Source organism: Agrilus planipennis, unplaced genomic scaffold (assembly GCF_000699045.2).
Source record: "Agrilus planipennis isolate EAB-ADULT unplaced genomic scaffold, Apla_2.0 scaffold199, whole genome shotgun sequence".
NCBI lineage: Eukaryota > Metazoa > Arthropoda > Insecta > Coleoptera > Buprestidae > Agrilus > Agrilus planipennis.
Window position 1 is genome coordinate 319,372 of NW_020439011.1, and position 26,269 is coordinate 345,640.

At 34.0% G+C, this 26,269-nt stretch overlaps 1 protein-coding gene across 3 annotated transcripts in view; it reads left to right on the forward strand.

The window, feature by feature from the left end:
• The window catches only part of LOC108741271 (metabotropic glutamate receptor 7-like), a 75,394-nt gene that overhangs the window by 7,384 nt on the left and 41,741 nt on the right, over window positions 1–26,269 (forward strand). For 2 of the 3 annotated variants that reach the window (XM_018476013.2, XM_018476012.2), the window contains exons 2-3: window positions 13,083–13,214; window positions 14,728–14,907. In XM_018476013.2, coding sequence (XP_018331515.1) covers window positions 13,086–13,214; window positions 14,728–14,907 — 309 coding nt within the window. In that variant the 5' untranslated portion in view covers window positions 13,083–13,085. Of the gene's footprint in view, window positions 1–2,640; window positions 3,204–13,082; window positions 13,215–14,727; window positions 14,908–26,269 lie in introns of those variants that run through there. The other variant, XM_018476014.1, reaches the window with a different exon arrangement.

The following is a 26,269-nucleotide window of genomic DNA, read 5'->3' on the forward strand; positions in this document are numbered from 1 at the left end:
CCTGCTTTTCCATTTTTACGAAAACCACAGAGGCGTCTTGTTCAGCGTGCTGTCAAACCTACACTAGCAAGGAGATCGGGCTGAAACTATAGCTACAAGCTATCCAAGGATGGTACTATAGAATGTCACCTCAAGGTAGGCCTAGTGGCGTCATCTCTTGGTTAGGCCGGAAACTTATCAATCCACCCTCGTATATAGGGCAATGTATGTATGTGCGACATACGTATGTATAAGCGGTATATGGGACCCGGTTGATTGCCCATCATTATTCCAAAATATAAAACAATTCTTTTCTTTTTAGCGTATTTTCCACATAGCTCCATGATGAATTAAATAAATATTTTAGTATCGCCTTCTTTATGCAGCCAACAATGCGCAAAATTATTTAAAAAGTTTTGTCGGTCGAAATTAATTTTGGTTATCGAGTTAAATCCTGTGTAAATACATAATTAGGATTTCTAAAACTAAATAGACACATTGATAGACGTTATTGACTAATTAACTGTTTCATTCGTACCCCCCTTGTGTAATATTAATATAAATACTCGAGGAAACTTGTATCCTTTATAATCCTTATGATTTGAACGCACCTGTGTTACTGTCAAATAAAGTCCGGTTTGTCTATTAACTGGTTTAATATAAAATGTTCTTCTACAAATGAATGTTTGGTCTCACATATATTACATGTAGATGGATTGTTTCTGTTTAAATGAAATTTTAAAAGGTGAAGATTTTAGACTGTTATTAAAATAAAGTAATTTTTTTATGTACTTAAATCCTTTTGTGAATATAAACAAAATAAAATTGTAGCTGCTATGTGATTTTATTGTTTGTTTCTTCTTTTTACAAAACATTTGTACCGTTGGGTAAGCGTTCGTTTTAATTCGCTATATAAGAGGTTCCTTCAAAGGACCTTAACCAATAAATCTTTTTTGGGGAGGCAACCTGAAAAAAAAAAACGAGTGATAACGGTATAAAATACTTCGTTGAATACTGCTGGAAATACCTTTGTAGTCCTTAGTAAATTATAGCCTCTAGGTAGCCGTTTTGAGAGCTTCAAGTCAGCAAGGACAATCTTTTACAATTACCTTTTAAAAACTCTTCTAGATATAAACATCTTTTTCGAGTGTTTGCTGTATGAAAGTAATTTTTAATATAAATTTTCTGGTAGCTATTTGTGTATCCATATTTAGAATAATCTCGTTTATTTCTCGTTTTTCTTGAGTGACAATCTTTTCATGAGACGTATATAAATTTTCCTAAATTCAACTTCTTTTAGCCATAAAAGTCAAAGTGATTGAAACAAAAAGATGAATGAGAAACTGTCTAAGTTCATCCCTTCAACGAATCGACTTTCTTTTACTTTATATTTACACGTAATGTTAGCAAAATGAGCATTTAAACTTTTTACGTTTGTGTAGTTTCCACCTGTAATGTCTCCGTTTTTCAAGAAGATTTTCGTTTCATTGGGAGTAAATTAAATCTCAAAGGATCGGCTGAGAAAAAAGCTCGAGGATCTTGTTATCTACGTCAGGTTCAAACAACAAATAAAATTCAAGTATTCGTTTTTCTTGTTAGCTAACACATTTCAGATTTTCTCAAATTATCCTCTTCCTCCTGGTTTAAAAATGAATGGTTATTATCTTCATTTCGAAGGAATTTGACATAAAGTCTTTGTTTGCTAAATTTAGAACTGATTAATAACTGGAATAAAAAAAGTATTTCCGTAATCAAATCAGAAAATTGAAGTACTAATTTAAGTGAAAAACATTTCATATTTATGGACTCGACGGAAAATGGAAGAAAATAATATTAATCTACCTTTTGATGTTTCATGTCTAAATTAAAAAAGCTATTTGCAACAAGAATAAATTAAATACCAAAGAAACGGTTCAACAAACTCTATTTTAATTCAGTAATAAATTAAGAACGCAAAATTTTTAAACAAATTCACTTGGACAAGCTGCTAGATGGACTCATACTGTCATAACGAGATATTACATCAACTCTCTTCGATTTGGTAGACGATTTATCGACTTATACAGTTCATAAATATTAATTTGCTAATGTTCTCACTATCAGTACATGCAAAAATTATTAGGAAATCAGTTATCAACAAAGGGGCCAGGCCTGTGTAGACTGAATGACAAATTATTATCTACATTTATATTTGTGTATAATAATTGGTTTTATTTTGATTTAAAAATTGATTGGTCTTATTAGTTCGAATTGGAAGATACTTGCAGATGAACAATTTGGTTTGTTGCAGTCGAGCGCATTTCGCTGGAAAATTTCGAACCAGTTAAAGAGTTTTCCCGGCGTTTGTTACCCCTTAGCGTCCACTTGGCAGAAAGACGTTTGTATTTGCTAAGTGTGCGGAAGTGATTTCTTGTAGTTGTTGCAACTTTTTCGAAAATTTAGCAGAAGGGCATATACGTAAATATATATAGATGTATGTGCGACGTCGTAGGATGGTGGCGTCGGAACTCTCAGACCATCTCTATGACAACAGGAGGGCGCTTTACGCAGGTGCCGGATAGCCCTCTAAATATCCAATTCACTTTGAAGAACAACTAGTTTACTATGGCTCACGGTGAGCTCCAAAATACGCGAAATGTATACGTCGACTTGATACAAATTTCCAAAGTCAGTCCGTTGCACCACGAATCATTAAATTTTGTCTTGAACTTTTTTTTCCAAAACATGATAGCCAAATTCGTGGACAGTTTCATTCAGAAAAATCTGATCAGACCAATCTCACAATGTCTTTTGAACAAAACCAAACTGGAGTCCGATAACTTTTTCCTACTCCGAAAAGTTTTGACAAACTAAAGAAGAGACCGAAAGAAGACATGACGATGATGATGAGAGTAGGAATAATTCTTACGCTTACGTTCATGTCAGTATATGGAAATGCGGAGGTCGAGAGGAAGTTGATAAGAATAACCGGTGACATTATTTTCGGGGGCATATTCCCGATGCACGAACAGGTATCTTGGCCTCCAGATTACCCATGCGGGGCTGTTAAAGAGGAAAAGGGAATGCAAAGACTAGAAGCTATGCTCTTTGCCCTCGAAGAAATCAACAACAGCACCACTCTTTTGCCCAACGTTAGTCTTGGTGCACTAATAATTGACTCTTGCAGCAGTGACACTTACGCACTCGAGCAATCCATGGAATTTGTTCGCTCTTATATGAACCAGGCAAGATTCAAATGTAGTACATGTCTTAGCGTTTTATCCCTTATTATTTGCACTTTTTATCGCTTTTAGAACAAGAAATCGCAGCTTGTAACAAGAACATACGCATTTTAATCATCTTATATTTGTTCACCCTTTGTTTGTAATAATTTAGCATCTAGCAATTTCATTATTATAGATAAAAACTATTTCAACTAACTTATTGTTGGTATATTTAGATATTATTTTAACATGTTTATTGTCAAACTTGAAAACTCGGTGAACTTTCTATTTATAATAAATGCTTTCATTCATTAACATGATTACGAGTAGTTCAACTTAAATAGGCTCGTGAAACAGCAAGAAGTTAAAAGTTTAGCCAAAGGGCGAAGAAAATCCCTTTTAATATTTAAAATTTACACCCTGAGTGCTTTAATACCTGGAGACAGGTTGATTAAGCTTTTCTCTGAAATGGTAACACCGTCAAGAAAATACATAGGTACTAAACGGTTTCATTAGGAGCTTTCGTCCATATAAAACATTTTTTTTACAAAATGCCTATTTATACATCTAACAGTTGTTTAAAATGCTCTTTGTAGGTTCGGAATTTATTATGCGAATTCTTTAAAGGAAGTTATTAAATTTTTAATGACTTACCGTTTCAATAACAGCTAAAAACGTTATTGCCATTTTCGGTAATTTTAGTTATGATTTTAATGGGGGAGAAAGTTAATTATTCGGGAATATTTATTCCAAAATGAAATACAATCTACCTTTTTTTATTTAAATTGTGTCCATTCTCAGCGCGGCATTACCGAGCTTTCCCATCACGTTCCGTCGGTTTACATTTTCTTAAATAACTTCCACGAAACATGGAAAGATTTTTAATTTGAAATTGTGATAATTCAAATTAAGTCTTTCTTTTACGTACATATGTATATATATATATATATATATATATATGCATATAATCCGCACTGCCGCGAACGCGAATTTTGATATATTGCAAACAACACCGAGTTTTCTTGTTTGAAAAGCTCATGGCACAAGAAAACCTTTATGAAAAATGTTATCGCATGATTTATTGCAAAGTTTAAATAAAGTGGTAATGTAACCACGATATGCAGCACTCCCATGAGGTGCCTGTCAAACATGAAAGATGACAAATGGAACAGCGGACTATAAACGAAGAAGCAAATTGTTTAGGAGATAATGGATCTTTTAGAGGAAGTGTGAAAATAATTGATAAATGTAATAGTGAAAAATGATTCTCTCAACGTTGACGGTTTTCTTCTTCCGCCGTTGTAGTAGTGGCTCTCAAAGTATATTAATTTTTGAAAGTGCACTCCTAAATAATATTCGTTTTAATTTGCGAGTTGGGTAGTTTTGATGCAGCATTTTGCATAAAATAGGGTTCTTGATGGAAAAACATTCTATATATATGGTAATAGACGTCATCAGAAACATGCATCGAAAATAATGTGTATTTCAGAGAAATGAAAACGTTTGGCGTTTCGATCGCGTTAAATTCATATGTAATGTAAAATGGTTCATCTCATGTTGTAAAAAACTGACTAATTTTATTCGCTATCGAGTAATTTAAATTTCAAGTGCACGAGTTTTGACATTTTTTAATTTCGGTTCATGCATTTCAATTATTTCAGAGAACAAAGCTAATTTTTCGTTTGCAACATGTAAAACTAAAAACTGCTGAAATGAATTGTTAATTTTGTACGCTTGTTTTATTTTTTTTCGGACGCAGAATTTAGCATCCGTTGCTGTTTTTCCTGACTGGTCGATACACCTCATCCTTCTTCTATTACTAACAAGGATAAAAATAAGCTGCTTTCTAAAATTTTCCAAGTTTCCTTTGAACATCCGCATGGATTAACTGTTCATTGATGACAATAACCTTCTATTTCGTGAATATTTCGGCTAATCTTAAACGATTTGGTCTGGTGACATATGTTAACATTCTCCAGCAATGTTATTTTCCTTATTTTAGAATCAGGAATTTCCCTTATCAGATATGATAAAGAATTTATTAGAAGAATTCCAAGTACCAAAGCGATTTTAATTACTTACGAAGAGTTTTGCAGTAGTTTGTCGAGTTAGTTCTTATTATGAAACTAACGTATGAATAATTTTAAAATGTTCATGAAAATGAAAGGGTTTAAGTTATAAATCGCCTTAATGTTACCTCCGGAACTAAACTACCTTTAGAAAAATTTCTTGATGAAATCAATTTAAGCTTAAACAACAAATGGTTTAATCAAATTTTGTTTAGAAGTCATTACCAGAATATAATACGTTGCATTCGCTTTAATTTAAATTATATTAAAAAGTTTTTCATTAAATTTATTTTGCTGTAGTACTTACTTGGTAAGAAATTTCTGGTTTGAACTTTGGCAGCCTTTTTAATTTTGTTTTCAACTTATACGATCTTAAAGTGGAAACTACTAGATGCTTCTTATATTTTCTTCTCCTTTGAAATGCCAACTAAGTAATAACTTTAAGAATTTTATTTCCTCTAAAATCAATCAGTTTACAAATTACTTATACCATTAGTAGCAAGAAATTTCATTACTTTAGAACAACAAAAACTTTCCCTGAACGAGACGAGATGAAAATAATGTTGTTTATTAAACTTCCTAATTGTTTCAAAAGTAAATATTGGTATTCTTCGTAGAATTGTAAATTAAAAAGGAAGTTTGTGATTCTTGAAAATTGCAATATTTATTTGCTGTTTGATGGTCTCGCAGGTGGTTTTACGAAGATATTATCACTTGGACAAAAACTCTGCATCAAGTTTCAAAGGTTTATTCCCTTTTTATCTTTGTAATTACGTTGGCAAACAAACTGAAGAAGAACAAGGAAATAGAGTGTTGTAGGCTGTTAATTTTTTATCGTGTCTGAATTTTTTCGTTTCTGTGTTCTAAATGCTTTTTGCTGAACTAACTTCAACCGATATATATATATATATATGTAGGATTAGGAACGGTAGTGAGATAAAAAAAAACGTGGAATTGCTAACGAAATTTAAATGTCAATTTTCTGAAAGCATTCACCACTAAACCAGAATACTCTTTTATTTTTGCTGAAATAAAGGCACTGTTGATCTTCTTTTAGAATGCATGAATTACTAATTTCATTCCTTAATTAATTATTTATAAACTCTAAAGATTAACATTACAATAATTTGCGGGCGAGAAGTCACAAAGAACCTCTAAGTTGACATTAACAGGCCAGTACAATAAATTTAGATTTCTTCATATTCTACTGTATCTATAGTTTTATATTTATCTAATGTCTGTAGTATATGGTTTCTCTTCACGAAGTATATTTCGAGAAAGTTTCGGTATTCATCCCTTCTTTTCTTTCTCATGTAAATTTTATGTTGTGTATATTCAATTCTATTTCGTCAGCGGATGAAATGTTACTTTAGCAAGCAAAATATGGCTCAACTGTCTCGGCTAATGTTTTTGGGGAATCTATTATCCTTATCGGATTGCAATTCAAATAAAAGGTCCAAATAACTGACAGGAACCTTTTGATTTCTGCCAGAAAGGAAGTGTTTTTCTTTCTTGTAACTTGTTTGCTGGTAGAGGAAATTAGAACAAAGATTTATTTAGAAAATACTACAAATGGCGCAGTAAACGCCATCTGTAGCACGATGCTACATTTTAGGATTACGTATGCTCCTTGTGTGGATATCTACTTGCTGAAAACGAATCCCGGCGTAGCCAACCTCAACGTGATAGGCACGTTAGCTAACGTTAGCTAATGTAGCATCGTGCTACAGATGGCGTTTACTGCGCCATTTGTAGTATTTTCTAAAACGCACTCTTAAGACAGCAGGTAAAAGTCGGTCTGTGTTCTTTCGGAGCTACCTGCGACGCGCTGATGAGATCCAAAAAAGATCGAAATCGCGATCCCCGTCTGGCAGTTTCGACAGAATACAGATCACTTCGAATTATTTTAAAAGATGTATTTATCCCGAAATGTAGTTTTTAAAAAAACACCAAGCAATTAATAAATGTAGATTGCAACAAACGTGTTTGTGGGTAATTGTCGCTTTTGTTTCGGTTCTAAACCTCCTACCGAAAGAGGAATTTATAAAATTATTATTAAGTTAGGAAATAAAGCAAGTGGATGTGATGTATAGGTTTTGGTAGAAAGCAGTGGAGTTCGTTCCTGCCAACGGCAGAAATCTGCGGTTAGTCAAGCATAAAAGAATTTCAATTATACCTTACTATATACACCAGGTAGTATAATACGATCAAAAACAGTAGGCAACAAAGAACTATAATTTCTCAATGCTTTGTACCATTTCGCGGTGCTATGGGTTGTACAATTAATCCTGGGATGAAAGTGGGAAAATGGATTCCTGAGAAACCACCTTGTGTTTTGCAGTCGACAAACATTTCGCACTTTACCTCAACGGGGTTAATGATGTTCAAACTCCATTCTAAATTGAAAAGTGGATTGGAAACGTGTTGTAAGTTTTATTAAATTGATTAATCCGAGCGCGGCTTTAGTCAGAGAAATCGTTACTTAGTATATCCTTCTCTGGTCTTTACAAAGTTTCGCATTTTCCAAAGGTACACAAATCGCTCGGCGTTGAATGTTTTAGAACGTATTTTTGTTTAATGGTCCAGAAATCAGGCAATACAATTTACTCGCAAAACCCTATTATTTTATTTAGTTGTTTGAAGGAATTAATGATACTTCACTTATATGTTAAATTTTTATAAAAATGGCGAAGGCGCCGGGAAAAATATTTATTTCTTATACATTATCATGAGTTCAATGCTGAGCTTGTTCTTTATCATTTGTTAGAATGGATAGTCGATTGTAATCGTTTATCATTTCAAATAAGGGTGTCACATTCTCGAGAACTGCTGCTGACGTAGTAATTCCCGCGGGTCCTCCGGGAAGCTACCTATTTTGAATAAGATTCTATCAAAGGTATAGCTCCTTTGCCAAAATTTAGTTGCTGGCGTCTCGCAAACTGACTTTTAAGTGCAAAATGCGGCCGAACAAAATCGTTAACGTAAATATACTAAGTAATATTATAAATTATGCGAATATTAGTTTGTTTATTACGATTTCACCCCTTAACTACTCAATCGATCATCATGAAATTTTGTACAAAAGGACATAGGGTAGGTACCTTTTACCCAGAGAAAATACTGTTCCTGGGGAATGTCATACCTTTTAATTGTACGTCCAGACGTTGTAGATATCGCAAAAATGATTTTAAATGTTACATCTCACTTCTGCTTTAACGGTTGTGCGATAGCTTTTTATGTTTGATGATTAATTTAAATGTTTATAGCTAGGCAAATTTACATTTATATTCCTTGTTAAATGTCTAATCTACTTCGTTTGTGTTCAAATGTTCATTATTAAGTAGATTAAACTCAATTTATTCCTTTGAATTATTCTTCGTTACTTATTCGATGTAATTAATTCAATTTCGATGGGGAAGAGGCAATGTAAGATACCAAAAACTACTTGCTGTATATTCAATTTCGATCGGAGATTTTACGAATTAATTTATTGCCGATTTAATTATTATTAACCGGTGGCAGTATCATCATGAAGATTGCAGTTGCTCTCTCACTTAAATTTTTTGATATCTTTCATAGAAGCTTTGTCTAATAGGTATAGTTTTCTCGCTGAAGCTAACAATTTTTGATATTAATTATTAAATAATGTTTCAATTAAACACTAACGCTTAGTTTTCAATGAATATGTGGACAGAAGGTGTCACCAGATGCAGATGATTAAGTAGGGTAATAAAATTAAGCGAACAAGGTGAAAAGAGACAGGAGAATTATAACTGCCGCGGTAAGTATTGTTAATTAGTTTTGAAATTGTTAGATAACTTGTTGTTTGCGGAAATATTTCTGTCTTATTCTTCAAGCGAGTATCGAGGAGAATTGGATCGTGTCGAACGTGTCACATCTGTCATCGCCTCAAAAGTTACATCGATCAGGAGGCGCCTCAGAAAAACGAAATTCTTTGGCTAGATAATGGACTTCTATATAACGCACTGTGTACTCTGGATAAATGTACAATAAACTGAATTGATAGGTCAGGAAAAGTGGTCGGAATAAGTCCAATAATTCTACGGATTAAATATAATTTTATGTTTCTCTTTTTATGAACCATTTTCTCACAGAAAATAAAGCGAGCAAGCGCTTAAGTTTTCTTTTTAATTTCAAATTTGTAATAAGCTTCGTTATATCAAAATATAACGTAGTACAAGTGTCGCCGATGATTATATAAACGGGCCGGGGATTCCGAAACATTAATGTGTATCTCTAATATAATCCTTGAAAAGGACCAAGCACTTCAATGTCGTTGGCTCGTTAAAATAATTGACACAAAGGAGATGTGGCAGTTGGTGAAAAACCAGCCAGTTGATAGCCTGTTTATTTAAAAACTAAGAATAAAAAAGTTTTATTGCACAAAGTATTATTAATATATTTTATTCGGTTTACAGATTTGATTGGTGTGTCTTTTCTGTCCGAGATGAGTTAGCATTTTTCCACAACTATTCTAATGGTTAATCTTCTGATTTGATTTAATGCAACATTACCGCTTGTGCATAGAGTGGAAAACCATTTAGACATCGATCGATTTTGAAGTATTCTTGTGCCTTTTGGCTTGTCTTTATTACAACTTCGTTTTAGACAGATATTAATTGTAAAATCACCTAATGGTTTGAATAATAATCAGAAGAATGTTTTTCTCGCAGAAAATTTTGTTCTTTTTGCCTCGAATTTATTTCTGTTTGCGATATATCATATGCAGGTATAATTGGTTCGATTATAGAAAGCCATAAGAAACCATTTAGGTGTCTAATTTTAAGTTAAAAAGTTTTAATGGAAGTGAAAATAACGTTTCGTTTGGCTGTCGCGCAGTAAAAAGAAGTTGATGTCAAAGTTGAAAAATGTTCTACTCAACTTTTCTTAAAATTCCCTTTCGAGTTTCACATAGTGGACGAAATGGGCCAAGTGTCCCCTTAATTAGATATCAGAGGAAAAGTGAAAACACTTTTAACAGAGCCAGAAATACGAAACCGTCATGCGAAACTAAGAAAACAGAAATACAATACCTGTATGGGGGTGAGACCGGGATTAAAATTCCCCCAAGTAAACCCTTTCGGAGCGTTAAATTCTCATTCAACTTGTGCGAATTGTAAAAAGTAGTAGAACATAAAATCTTATTTGCATGAAAATCTAATTTACTTTTAGGCGATGCTTGCCGATAACAATTAAAACGTTTCGCCCAGAACCATAAAACAATTACCTACCTAATCTGGACATTTGACCCAAATTTGAATTTTTTGTGACCAAGCGTGATTAGAATAGCTAAAGATAAAAATTTATCTGACTGTATATTGCCACATATATGAACACATTTTTACTTGTTGGAAATTCAGTCTACATTTAAAATTAAAATACGTAATTCTATTGTTAGTTAACATAACAAACGTTTCGCTACATTGTGACTTCTTCACAAGTTACAAAACATTATTAACTATTTTATTGAAATTTTCTTGAACGCACTGTTAAGACAACAGGTAAATGTTGGTCTGTGTTCTGTCGGAGCTGCCTGCGGCGCGCTGATGAGATCCATAAAAATCGAAATCGCGATCCGCGTCTGGCAGTTTCGACAGAATACAGGCCACTTCGAATTATTTTATTCGATTAAGCTAACGTGCCTATCACGTTGAGGTTGGCTACACCAGGATTCGTTTTCAGCAAGTAGATATCCACACAAGTGGACCTTGTTGAAAAATACGTAATCCTAAAATGTAGCATCGTCCTACAGATGGCGTTTACTGTGCCGTTTGTAGTATTTTCTGAAACGCACTGTTAAGACAACAGGTAAAAGTTCGGAGCTGCCTGCGACGCGCTGATGAGATCCAAAAAGATCGAAATCGCGACCCGCGTCTGGCAGTTTCGACAGAATACAGACCACTTCGAATTATTTTATTTAATTATTTTATTGTTTATTGACGGGAAATCTATGCATTTTCTTTATTTAAGGTTTCGATTTAGAACACGTTTTATCGAAGGTTGAAAAAGAATATAAAATGAAACATTTTGGAGAATGTGAAGATTCGGTCAATCAGTTGTGAAAATCTTTTTCAGTTTTGCTGTACATGACACCTTTCTAATTCAGGTTATTTTCATTTTAGCGAAATGGCATAAGCTTCAAGTTTATTTCATGTCTATTTTGAATTTCAACAACGACTAGTTCGCTCCATTCATGTGCACATGTTTTACTCAGAGCGTTTTTCACAGCCATTGCCAATGATGTTACGATTTAATGTTCAATCGGTGTGATTACCTTTGTATTGTTGAGAATGAATTAGAAATTCAATTTGAAGAGAAAATATCGCAATTTGTTATTGTAAACTGTAAATCTGTCCCGAAAATGGCAGAATTTGATGACATAGGAATAAAATTTATTTAAAAGCGTGCATAAAAACGAATAGTGCTGATTTTGTGACTGATTTATGAATCTTTTGAACTTTATTTTAACATTTTCGGGCTTTATGAGAGTACTTTATACTTAATATCCTTGAGGAAGCCGTAAGAAAGATTTAATCTGAAAACAGAAACGCTTGTAGACATATAAGTTTATAGCTTTTTTACCTTAAGGCAGAAGATATGAATATTTAGGCAAACTGTGGGAAATAAATCGTTACTATTAAAGGAAATATTTCAAAATCGATTTGGGTTTGTGTATCTATATCTATTTTATATATATGCAAATAACGGAACGGAAATTTGACCTTATAATAAGAAAAAGGTCATGGTAAAAAATGGTCTATCAACGACCAGATATAACGTTTTGTACCATAGACGGGAGGCCGTCTATTCAATTCCGTGAATCATTTACGACTTTTCTTTTTGCATTTTTTTGTTTTTGGCGCCGTCTAAGCCGTGCCTGGGGTTGTAATTTTCACAACTGCGAGGACCTCTACGATTTTTTCATAACAGTAAAACCTCAGCAAGTTCAATTGTTAAGATGTTCGACTTTTTTTAAATCCAGTGAAATGTGACTGATGCAAAATCTAAGAACAGTATTAGACAGTGAGTGACACATTACTACGTGCAATTTTGCGGAACAAATTGTTTCGTAAACTAACTTAATTAAAAGTTGTTCACCCGATACTACTAATTTAGAACGAACAACCAAGAAGCTCATCAACGTGAAATTTTCTTTTAGAATTTGTCGATATTTTATCTAAATATTTGTGGAAAGGCAATTTTACTTGGCCGTCGTATCGGTGGAACGCTGTACTTGACATTTACTTCCTATTTTCTTCCATTGCACTTGTCCAACGGTAAACTTAAGTTTATTGAAAGTTTAATTTCTCGTTCTTTGCCCTTTTTTGATGGGAAACATCTCTTGGGGTAGCTTGAGGGTAAACTCAGTTCAAAATAAATAAAGAACAACTCGTTGTCCGCTTGCACCAATACTCGACATTGCCTTCTTCATTTAAACATACTTACATGGACTCTATTATCAACCGATGTAGTAGTCTTTTTTGCTGTTAATTTATGATTTTTTAGTTTTATTTGTGCATTTCTTTTCTTTTTGTATTCTTATGGAACAAAAAGCATGAAATTCAAAGTAAAATAGTTCGAGTTTGATCGTTATCTTTACTTCTTTGCATGATACACCTATTAGCTACTTATTTCCTTTAGTTCAAACAACAAATTTTATGACCGCTGACAATAAAAATAAATAATTTCAACCATTCTAATGTTCTACGTAGATAATAATAAATTTAATGTTAGTTATTCGTTATTTAAATGTACTGAGCTGATGCTATCTCAGTTGAAACGAAGTTCTAATTTAGAAAATTTATTACAGGACATGTCGGAATACAAGTGTGATTCAGGAAAACCGCCGGTTTATGTACCCCATAAACCAGTTACTGCGGTTATTGGTGCTTCCTTCAGCGTCGTGTCCATTATGGTAGCTAACATCCTTCGGCTCTTTAAGGTAATCATTTTACTTTAAGACAATTGAACTTAAAATTTATGTACCATTAAGATTTAGGCGATTACATAGCATCCTTTGGTACCATTAAGTGTTATTAAAGTCAGCTTCTCACCCAGATAAAATAATTTTCACTTGTAATAAACACGATTCAGAGTTGAGACAAAAAATTTAATTTTCTTTGCATTTTCTCTAATGTTGCCTAGCGAATTATCATAATTATTTTCGTTAGTTGTTTCCAATTACCTTAACCGTTTTAATTTTAACGTACAAATTACCGGATTGAATAGTCTACCTGTGGGTTCTCGTACTTTGTGTAATTCCGGATCGGTTTTACTAATGACTATTTGATGACTACGCGCATCTATTTCCGTGTTTGATCAGTAAAATATTGTTTACCAGAAACTTTGCAAAATATCTTTTGCGGGAAATTTCAGTGCGACAAGACGTTTTTGTCGTCTGACGCAGGGCACTTTTCATATTATCATATCTCTCCTCTTTACGTAACCTATTCAAAATATTTATCCATTCTTATTCGAAGCAAATATAAATAGAATATTTTCATACAATACGTACTTGAAATATGCATACCTATACGGAGGTTATAGTTACATTATACAGATGCATATAATGAGTTCTATCTACATGGTAGAATGAATAAGCTTCAAGAAAGCTTTCTTAAGCACATCATAACTGAACTGTAATTTTTACAATCATCGTATAGGTAGTACTATAGATAGGCGCCACTTGTGAAAATAGATAAAGGAAAGTGGGTTAATTACGTTGATGTTACATATCAATTTTTTGTTTTTAATGCAGTATAGAGATTAGTCCTTTTGTTCCGTGCGATTGTCTATTGTTTTGTTCATTCTAAAAGTACGTTGAACCCTACATAGATTGATAATTAATTAAAAATAACAACATGTGCATCAGCAGAAACCAAACAAAATGTGTATAGTATAGAATAGATAATGAGTATTTGTAGCAAATTTGCACCGTCTATATATACAATCAATAAACAGGAACACGTGCGGAAACAGGATTATACGCAGATTAATATTCACTTGAAAAACCGAGTTCAGCTTTTCCATTCGATTTCGGTTTTTGAACGAACAATTTCATACGATTACAGGGCAATCCTGTAGTTTATTATGTATATTTTCCGTTCTATTTTTGTTCTTGCCGGGAGTTTAATATTAGGAGAAAACTGCTTAATCGAGATTTGTACTGGTTCGGAAAAACGAATAATTTTTCTTGTGCATACGTGTTTTTCATTACATACACACACATATTCACTAATGCGAACGGTATTGTTGGAATTATTCGAATGTTATCCGGTTATAGTGAATCTTTACAATTGTAAAAAAACAAAAGATTGCAGATTTGCAAACGATTGATTATTCGTCATTTTTGTTGGACGAAGTCCTTTGTTTTTGTTACTTGCGAATAGATTCTGTTGTAGATAGGTGCAAGTAGTCGGTTATGTGACAGCTATCAGTTTGAATTTAAATTTCAGATTCCCCAAATAAGTTACGCTTCTACTAGCACGGAGCTGTCAGATAAATCTCGTTTCGAATATTTTAGTCGGGTTGTACCACCTGATAACTTTCAAGCTCAAACTATGGTGGAAATAATACGCGCCCTAGGGTGGAAATATGTCTCTACAGTTGCTGTCGAAGGAGAATACGGAGAAAAGGTAAGTTACAATACTTTTAAACTTCTATCTTTTGTAGTTCAATCGATATTTTTAATATTACATGGACGAATGCCGTGGTTGAACCATAACTGTTAATATGTATCGGTACAATCGGTAATGAGCCACCCTGTATATAATTTTACGATTGAATAATTTTTATTCTCACCTGAAATGAGATGGAATTTATTTTTAGAGGCGACATTTAAAAACTTTCATTAGCTGCAGTCCCTGGGGGTGAAATACAAATCGTTATTCAAATTAGTGAATGACGAAAAAATATCTTCAGCTATGTTGCGAAACTAATTCAAAATTGCGCAATATGTACTGTAATCAAAACTAGGAGCATAAAATTGAAAAGCACGTTCCTTTTCCCGTGTAAAAGCTAATCCTGATGGCCAATTAGTTTCGGGATTAATTACGGTTTTCCACACAAAAGCGAAAAAGATACCGTACCATGATTTGTGGTAGACATCAATGAGTAACTTAAAATTTAAAAAATATTTTGTCGGTAAATGTTTCCACTAATTATTACGTTAGTTTCAGTTGATTACAATTCGAATTATTTTTTGCTGCACCTAGAACGAATTTAGTTGTTTAAATGTAAATTATTTCATAAAAGTCAACATTTGAATTTTTGATTATTTTACAGTTTTCAGAGAAAATTTTTAGTTTTCTCGGCGATGTTGATAAGTCCTTTGGTAGATCATCATCATCATCATCATAAGGTCATCAGTCCTAAGACTGGTTGGACACGTACCTCCACTCTTTCCTATCCTGAGCTAAACTTCGCATTTCTCTAAAACTAGAACAGCCCACATCCTTAACTATCTGCGAACAGTAATCTAATCTAGGTCTACCTCTACCCCTCCTAACTCCTGTTTCTGTCTCTAATATGTCTCTGACTAGACCTTCATGCCTGAGAAGGTGTCCTACCAACCTATCTCGCCTATTTTTTATTGACTTCCATAGAGTCCTCTGTTCTCCTATTCTTTCCAGTATCTCTTCATTTCTAACCTTTTCTACCCACGATATCCTCATCATCCGCCTATAACACCACATTTCGAACGCATCTAACCTTTTCTTTTCCGCCGCTCCCACTGTCCATGTTTCGCACCCGTACAACGCCGTGCTCCAAACATACACCTTTAACAACCTTTTTCGAATTTCTAAATTAACCGTTCGCGAGCATAGAAGTGACTTCTTTTTATTAAAGGCGACACAACCCTGCGCTATCCTCTGCTTTATATCCCTACTACTCCTTCCATCCTCGCTTATCTGACTTCCTAGGTATCTAACATCAGCCACTTCTTCTAATTTTTCGTCTACTATCTTTATATTTGCTCTTTCCCTACTTTTTCTTCCCTTGCATACCAGTATTTTAGTTTTACTTTTATTTATTTTCATACAGTACTGATCTGTCAGTACCGCTTCCATTTTATTTAAAGCTATCTCTAGGTCCTCCTTGCTAAATGCTAATACTGCTATATCATCTGCAAATCTAAGCATACTAAAATTTGGTAGATAAACTGACATTTTTGCAACAATTTTGAAGTCATTGGGGATCTAGCGGCTGTTATTCTTAGGCGACTTTCGTTCTTTTTGTGTTTTCCCTCATTCCCTTATGAGATGAACTACATCGGAGAATACCCAAATCTCCTTTGTACTTATTATGACAAACCTACGCGTTTGCGTTACGCATTACTATGCTATTTTGAGTCGGCAAGGGAACAAGCCTACGGGAAATTGTTAATGCATACACAGAATGTTCATTTTTCATATATGAGCATCTGATAGAATTTGTTTGTTATATAAGAAAAAGAAATTGACGTAAGACGTCGAAAGCAATAAAAAAGGTAGCCTAAATAAATAAAGGATGAATCTTATTTTCCTTAAACAAAAACCCGAGTTATTTTTCGTAGGGTATTATTATCCATCATATTTTGTTACAAACTGCTTAAAACTTGACTCGCCTTCCAACGAATATTATTGTACAAAAACGTAAAGTTTGTTTTGTTTGTTTCCGAAGCTCCAATCCTTTTTATTAAAATTCCTTTTTTCTAGAAAATGTGTACTTTGGCAAAAGTTTTAAGCAATACATCATCACGCTACAAATAATATAGAAAATGTACAGAAAGCTGAAGGAAATCTAGATCAAAAAACCGAACATACTTGAAACGCTGCCGAAATAGTTCTTTTTATAAACTGTTAGTAGAGATGCAACGGATAACTGTGTACCCAGCATTAATCCAGCAAAACCACTACGATTAATGGTTCATATCTTTCTTTTAGCGAGCTTTTTATTAAATACCACCCTTACCAACGTCTCAAGGTGTTTAAACACTAAACAAACGAAATATTAATTCTTGCTTAACGAAATCGGATCCAAAACAAAAATTGCCGGATCCGCCGGGTACCGTATCCAAACCGAGAACCCGTACTATCTCTAATTGTTACCACGGTTGAATCATAATCCTTAAAGTCCTTAAGTAACCTCCTGACACAAATTTGCATAGGTTAAATGATTAATTTCGCAACAAACTCGAAATTAATTGTTGCTTGTTTGCAAAGTCATTCCCGGGCATGTTTTAAATAATTTATCAAAATCAAAGTAATTATTATGTACGGAAAGCTGATAGGGCCGTGATGTATTCTAAATTTAGCGGCGTCAGAAGTATTTCTGTCTTGGAAATTAGATTGGTTTCGTCACCCGTCGAGGTTATTTCTAGATATCAAGACAGATCGATGATTCGGTGCGAATTTCATGATTTTACTTCATACTGGCGAGTTTATTGCTGAAAATAATTGATCAATAAAATTCTTCAAATGATTTCTCTTCTTCCTAATTTTATTTCGTTTACAAGAGGAAGGCATGAAAATGTATTTCTATTTATTGGAAATAAAAATACAAACGCTAAGTCATTAGTAAAGATTGCTTTATGGCAATTGACTTAATTAAATACGCGTAATTAAAATTGTATTTAATTAACTAATCGCGTAAGATATTTCTGTTTGTGTTTCAAAGCTCAGGTTTTCGTTATTTCTTAAGACATTCTGTATCTACAGTCCTGTCCAAGGAAAGTGAATATGGGAACAGAAACCCACAATACGCCAGAGGAAGTCTTTCAATGAATCTTGATTTCTCTTTAAGATGTATAACGGGTTGCCCTTCTTGTTCGTTTTTAACGAATGTAATTGTACATAGCAAAGTGGATTCGGTAAATGCAACAGTCATGATTATTTGTTATCTCGACGAAATAATTAGAGGCATTTTGCTGAAGGAACTTGTCGACTATTGTTCGGTTACAATGTTTAAGTGTCAGGTTCCTTTGTATCATGCAAGGTCTATTGTGTTCCAACTGTATCAAATCTTGCATATGCTGCAAGATTGGAAACTATATCAGTTGCACATATTTCCTGTAAGCGGTTACAACCGTATTGAGATATTAGATTCTGTGCTATAAATAACAACCAGGGCGAATGGGAGCAACATTTGAACTTATCCTTACGGAATAATTAACAGCGAGAACGTTCCCTATTTGTTAAGAACGGTCCTATTGTGTTTTCCTAACTGAATCTAGTTTCCTTTTGACGAGTGTTTCTGACAATTGAAATCCTATTCAAACAACTAACCCAGAAGGTATTACAACAAACATTCAGTCCGATAATAATTAATCTGTATGTAGATATAGAAAATATTACCTCCCTATCCTTACTGCTCCAAATCTGTAACTGCATGTTGCTCTTTGTATGAACTATACTACTATAGATAAAACTTGGGTGTTTCATTCCCATCAGTCACTAATGCTTTTGAGCGGGCAGTCCTTCCGGATAACGCTGGAAGGTAGGGCGGAAGGCCATCATCAGCCTCCTTTCAGGAATCGTGGGAATGGGTGGGTGGTGATTCGAGTGAGAAAGATGAGACGGACGAAATGAAGACAGAAGAGAATGAAAGATTATCTGTGGAATATTACTGCCCCAGCATTTGCCTAAGTGGTCCAAGAAAACCACAGAAAATCTTGGACCAAGGCAGACTGACCTAGAATCGAACAGGCCTCTTCCCGAATGCTAAGCAATGGTCTAAACCTCTAGGCAATGCCACTCGGTCCTACTATAGATATATATATATCTCACCCCCACATTTTTGAGCATTTTTAGCTTCTTTAAAATTACAGTGAGTACACGTAAAAGTAACTACATAATGCTGGGTTCTGCTTGGTTCATTTAAGTACAATTTAATGTTTTCTCCTGGAGTATTTGTTGCTCGAACAGCGTTAATGCATTTCTTGTTTGCGAAAGGCAAACCAACATCAACGGTAAGCTTTACTAATGAGTCGTTATTAGTAAGGAAGATAATAAGAGGGTTCTTTTATAAATAAAGCGTTCTTGTAACAGAATGTGCTTTTTTTTAAGTTTTGGAGTTATCAGCGCATACAATAATCAGGTACAGCATGGTCGGCCAAGTTTCTTTAATAGATCATTAGTTATTGATAGTGTAAGTTATTAATTTTTGAAACTAGAGAAGATTCAAACTTTTAAATATGACCATTCTTTACAGCTGTAAACTCCATTTATTTAGATGTAATTTTTAAAACATCCTCATTTGTTTTAAGCATTTTAGAGGGAAAGTTCATCATTTTAATTTTTCGATCCTGAATTACTAACTAGAAATGCAAAAAATTTATTGTTCTAATCGTACAGTTATAAGTTAGTTAATACTTTATTTACAAGAAGTAATAACGCATTAAAACTTACTTTTATTACATGCACATCTGAAGATGTTACAAGTGTATTTATAACAAGTTAATTAAATAGGGTGATGGAATATTTCCTTGTTTACGTAGAATTGAAGGGTCTGATTATCCTTTAGGGGTATTAGTGTCTAAAACGGATACAATTGAATCTTAAAGGAAGACGCTTTTGTCTTCCTTCATTAATTTTCCTGCGTGTGATGTTTTAATTGAACTATATTGGATTGCTTTTAGTAGCACAATATCGTTCCTAATAAACTTCAATCGAAACGAAAGTAAACAATTGTGTTCAAACAGGTTGCGGACGATTAGAAAGAGCTTTTTACCGGTGAAGTTTCAGGGACAGTTTTTTAATTAATTCGCCGAGGAATTGTCACGCTTAAACTAGCTAATTAAAACCATCCGGAATTTTGGACCCACGATAAAATATCTGGATAATTGCTTTTTTGTGTTTGTTTTTCACAATTGATTTCTCTTTTGGTGAAATATTGTCCTGGTTATGTTGCGGTCCTTTTAAATATATATTAGCGGCATTTTCCTTTGTGGACCACAATCACGGGAAAGACTTACTACGATGTACCGTGATTTTCCTTCGTCTAAGCTCTTGTAACGTTTACTCTAACAACAATGTAGGAAATGGTCGCTTTTAATCTCATACCCGCAATCGGTAGTACACTGGAGGCGGAATCCACAAACAAAGCACACCCTCACCCCCGTTAGAACTATCCTTGATCATTTTCTCTACACTACTATATGCAGCATGAATACGAAATTATTTGTTTAAGAAATGAAAACAAAGTTCTACGGAGTGGCAAAATTCCTTATAATGGTAATTTCATTGTTCTCTATTCTACAAATTTGTTTGGCAAACTCCTTTTGTAATTGAGTGCGCACAGTTTATTTGCAAGAATGCAAATACACCTTTTCTAAAAGTTAATATTCCGAGCGGCAGCATTATTTTAAGGTTTCATAGTTTTCGGTTCTTTGCCGCATCAAATCATGATGGAAAGAATACCCAAGAAGATGTGATACGCAAGAGTTTAAAATTCGTTCAAGTCTGCGCATGACGTCACCGTCACTTGGAGCTTTTACTCCTGATATTGAAGACGCTAGCGTTAGACGCAAAAATTATCCGGTGGCCATCAAACAATACCCAAAACTGCAATGGTTTTGAATCAAAGACCATTGTTATAAAGGTAGTAGTGTATCTTTTACTAATTGAGAATTCTGATAGACAGAAAATGCATTAATAACTTAAAGTTTAAGTCAGTGACGGTGCAACATTTGTAAAACTTATTATTATAAGGAATAAAAAAAGAAAACATTAGTAATGCCTCACAGAATTTCTATAAGATTACAAAGACAAACATATTTGTGAAACATTACTACTGTTTTCTTTTCTTTTTCTTTGATTTCTACAAAGTTTTATTGAGCGGCAGAGTTTCTAATAAAGGTTACCTTTTATAAAGTCGACGATTTGTAAACATTCCAGGACTATATTCGTTGTTTCTAGTCGTGGTGATTCAAACTGCAACGTTTGTGGAACTTTTAATACTCAAAACACCGACAGCTCTTAATCAAAGATCCGTACAGAGGCATTTATTAGGAAATGAACTAAACCATTTACGCACTTGGCTGTTGTACTAATTATTCAATAAAGAAGTACACGGTGTAAAGTTAATAATAAGACAAAGTGAACGGTTAAAACGTGGGGCTGTCTAGAAAGTGTTTCGTCTAATTTATTACTTCTCATTTTGTTCTACAGGCCCTATAATATGTGCGTGTTGATAAAAACGTGAACACGCACCAACAAATAAATCACTTATTTCTACTTTCTACCTATTTTACAAATGTTGCTAAGAAAATCTAAGCGTGCACACTTAATTTATTAGTGTACATATATCGTTCTAAAGCCGGAATGTGGAACATTGCGGAAATTTATAACCTTTACATGGTTACGCGTTTTCCTCAACAAGAAAGTAAACAGGATTTAGTGGCTTATTTAACCTGGAGCTCTTGTACCCACAACTAGGGTTAATTCTATAAATGAATTTTTCTTTGTTGTCAACCAACCCTACTTTACGATCTTAGGAACTGTGGCGGTTATGCCTTTTTTGAGTTTACAAAATTATTATAAAAGTAATTAATAAACAGAATAGTTCCTACGTATAAATACTTATATATGCAACCAATCACAAACCATATTTAGACCCACTCACGTTTTTTGAAGTTATACTTCTTTAGGCGCGTTATGAAAAACTGATGAGAGTGAAATTTCAAGATGCGCGCGCATCACTGTAACACAAAATTAACAGGATGAAGTTGCCCACTCAACCGAATTCATTAAGTCTCGGAAAAAAGCTACCAACGAAATAGAAATAAAACCTCTCTTAGTCGCGCATGTTGGTACGCTTGTCGCCTCTGATCACTGTTTTCATATTTATTTATAATATTTATCCACATGGTTTTAGTTTTTACAGTCACAACACGTGTTTTATTTTCATACAAGTGCGAATTATATATGTGGCAATAAAATATATTCAGTAGTGATTTAAATTGAATATTTGGATTAATATTATTTACTATTTGTGAATATTAGTGAAAAAATTGTGCTAAAATACTTTTTTAAGTGCTCCAATATAATTGAGGTTAGTTATCCCTATGTATTATTTATTGATATAAATTAAAATATCATTATTTAATATAATTAATACTAAATATTATTAAATTATCAATGTTGAATATTTATTTAATGATGCCAAAGAAGTATAACTTCTCACGCGCGTACATAAGTACACGCACCCATTTTTTTTTTTTACACTTGATTACACGATAAAAATGTAGGTCTAATATTTAATCGTGAGTTAGCTCCAGAATCCTGCAGGTACTATCTACTATCCTGTTCATATCTTTTCCATTTTTTTTTTAAATTATTGACCGAAAAGTGGTTTTGTTCACGGATTACCGAAAGATTGACAAACACACTGAGCATTATTCATTAGATATTATTTTTCCACCCTGTATACAAATTATGTGGAAATAGCGGTGGAATTGCAATTCATTCCTGGATCTCGATGTAACGATGTTAGTATGAAATGAGTAGAAAATTGTTGTTAAATTAATTTGGAAGGCGCAGCGTAGCTTCTAATCTGAAGATTATACCTAAAGGCTTTTGAAAGTTGCTTGTAAAAGAATTTCGTCCCAAGACGCGAGCGCAGCGTTAACCATACTATATAAGCTATAAAAATATTACGATGTTCCCCAGGTTAATTTTACTGCAGCGTACGCGCGGAGATTTTAGGTTATCTACTTGCAGTGTACGCCTTTTAGGGTCATAAAATGTAAATAAAAAGACTACATTTTTTTTCTTCTTATATTTTTAAAGCGATATTTCGGTATAACCACTTTTGAAATTGCCTAGATCAGCGGTGTATTTAAAGGCTAATTCACACAAACATCTAATACGTGAAGTTTTTCGAATCGTTTCCTATGAATTTTGGATTATACGCATTTATTAGCACACCACAATATCTTGTAGTTTTCAGTTTTACTCAGTTGACGTATATCAATTCGATATTGTTTTGCTGGCTGCTTTGTCGTAATTTATAGAATTCCGTAGTTCTTTGCTAAAGGTACAATAAGTGGTGATTTGGCAGGTGCTGATATCCATTTGGAACTTCAAAATTTCGTGGACCATGACATTGAATCCGGAAAACAATTTCGATCCAATATTATAGATTATCAATTTCCAAGGAGTTTCTTCAGTTAAAGAATTATAGGGTTGTTCGGAAAGTCATTTCGTTTTTTCCCGATAGAGGATTTAATTGTATTCTTTTGCACCCAACTTCACATTTAAGCCGTATAATTTTTATATGCTTTGAGAGCTCATATAGCAAGGCTTGTGTGTGAAAAATTCCAATTAATTCTACGCAGTAGTTTTTGGTTGGTGCCCTTTTAAATATGGAGAGCATAAGCAGCATTTTCGACATATCTTACTGTTTTACTACAGAAAGGGTAAAAATGCTGTTCAAGCCAGAAAGAAATTGACTGATGTGTATGGAGAAGGTATGTTGACAGTACGCCAGTGCCAGAACTGGTTCGCTAAATTTCGATCCGGAAGGCCGGTTGAAGCTGATAAAGACGCGATAAAGGCATTAGTTGATGTGAACCGGCGAATAACAACACGTGAGATCGGATTGAGGTTAAATTTATCAAATTCAACAGTTTATGACCACTTGAAAGGCCTGGGATTATCCTCGAAGCTCGATGTATGGGTTCCCCATGTTCTCACAGAGAGAAACCTGTGTCGCCGCATTGACGCCTGCGATTCGCTTCTCAAACGTCACGAAAATGATCCGTTTTTAAAGCGCATCATCACTGGGGACGAAAAATGGGTTGTATACAACAACGTCAAACGCAAGAGGTCATGGAGCAAAAAAGATGTATCGTCTCAAACCATTTCCAAAGCCGATATTCACCAAAAAAAGGTGGTGCTGTCTGTTTGGCGGGATTTTAAAGGAATCGTTTTTTTTTGAGCTTTTACCGGATAACACAACGATTAATTCGGAAGTCTACTGTCATCAGCTGGACAAACTGAATGATGCACTTCAACAGAAAAGGTCAGAACTAATCAACAGGGAAGGTGTAGTGTTTCACCAAGACAACGCGAGACCTCACACAAGTTTGGTCACTCGCCAAAAGCTTTTACAGCTTGAATGGGATACAATGCTACACCCACCATATTCTCCAGACCTGGCACCATCGGATTATTATTTGTTCCGGTCACTCCAAAATTTTTTAGACGGTAAAACCTTCACCTCAAATGAGGAGGTCAAAAACCTCCTCGATCAGTTTTTTGCCAGCAAACACCAAAAATTTTATGAGCGTGGAATTATGCTACTACCAGAAAGATGGCAAATGGTGTTGGACCAGAACGGTCAATATATAATTTAATAAAGTATTTGTTTATTATACGAAAACTGTCTTTCATTTCCACAAAAAAAAACGAAATGACTTTCCGAACAACCCTATAGAAGGCATTCATGGAATGTCTCTTTGTCCGCTTTTTCAGCTTCTAATACCTTCAAGGGCTAATGTGGGCAATTTTTAACGGCAAAAATGTATTTTGCATTTTACAAATAGAAAATACACTTGGAAAAGTATTTCAAATGAAATACAAAATGCTTTGTTATTTGCATACAAGTATTTCAAATAAATCACAATCAAAAGACATTGCACCTAGTGACAAATACGAAAGTGATAAAATGTTTTTGTAAGGGTAGATGTAGGCAAGAAAATTGTCAATGGATACGGGGACCAAAACGGTTAGCGTCTTTTTCTGTAGCATGTTTTTAATAGTAGGTGGCACATAAGCAATGGGAATAAGTGGCACAAATCGTGGAGATCAATCGAAATGGCAGGGTTGAATGCGATTCAATATTTGTTAGGTATTCAGAATGATGTATTCAAGTGTGAGACCTCGCTCGAACAGCTTACAGTGTCAAGAATGCTTTCGACCTATCAAAACGAATGATTCATGAAAAGGAGACTCAAGACGTTGTTGATGTGAATATAAATATTATCAGTAGTTCTTTGATAACTAGATTTCCTATCCTAAATCGAAGGGAATTGATTTAACGAAATCTAAATCCGACCCTGACATCGCAGTATAATGAGGTTCTGTTTTTTACCGTTTAGTGAAAACCCTAAAAATCCTGTCTGTATAGCGAGCTGCATTAAAAAGGATTTGGTTAGGTATTTGCAAGTTTATCCGTTGTGTAACAAATTTTTTGCTGCTTGGATACCTAATGTAAATAGAATCTAAAATGTGGAAGACATTTAAACATCTTATTTAAACGTGTCGCGTAAATAGAATCGATATTGTCAGCCCTTTACGAACTTTTACCGTAGTTTCATTCCATTTTACATCGACGGCGAAATAAAGAAAGAGGATAAAACACTTCAGAAGCCTTTGCGCCGTGTTTTTTAAGTTGCTAATAATTTTCTAACTAAAAGGGGTTCTCTTTTCAGTACGTACCTACATTGTTTGCTTATTTACTGCTTCTTATGTAAACAAACAAGCTCAAGTCGTGTATCATTTTCTGAGAATGTGAGCAACGAGCTAATAAAATTCTTATCACAGAAGGTATCCACTTTTATTGGTCTTCCCTTCACTTTAACGGGAAAAATACGTAAATGTATCTAATAAATAGAGCTTTTAATAATACAGTTTTTGTGTAACGGTGCTGGTGTTTCTATAAAGCGTTGTCCAATTTCGCACTTTTTTTTTAAATTTTCCAAAGTGCTATTCTTCGTAGCAGAACTACTCCATTAAATTTAACTTAACTTAAATAATCTACAAAATGACAGTATCAGTTCTTCTACTAATATATATAGGGTTGTTCGGAAAGTCATTTCGTTTTTTCCCGACAGAGGATTTAATTGTATTCTTTTTCAATTCCAATTAATTCTACGCAGTAGTTTTTGGTTGGTGCCCTTTTAAATATGGAGAGCGATAAGCAGCATTTTCGACATATCTTACTGTTTTACTACAGAAAGGGTAAAAATGCTGTTCAAGCCAGAAAGAAATTGACTGATGTGTATGGAGAAGGTGT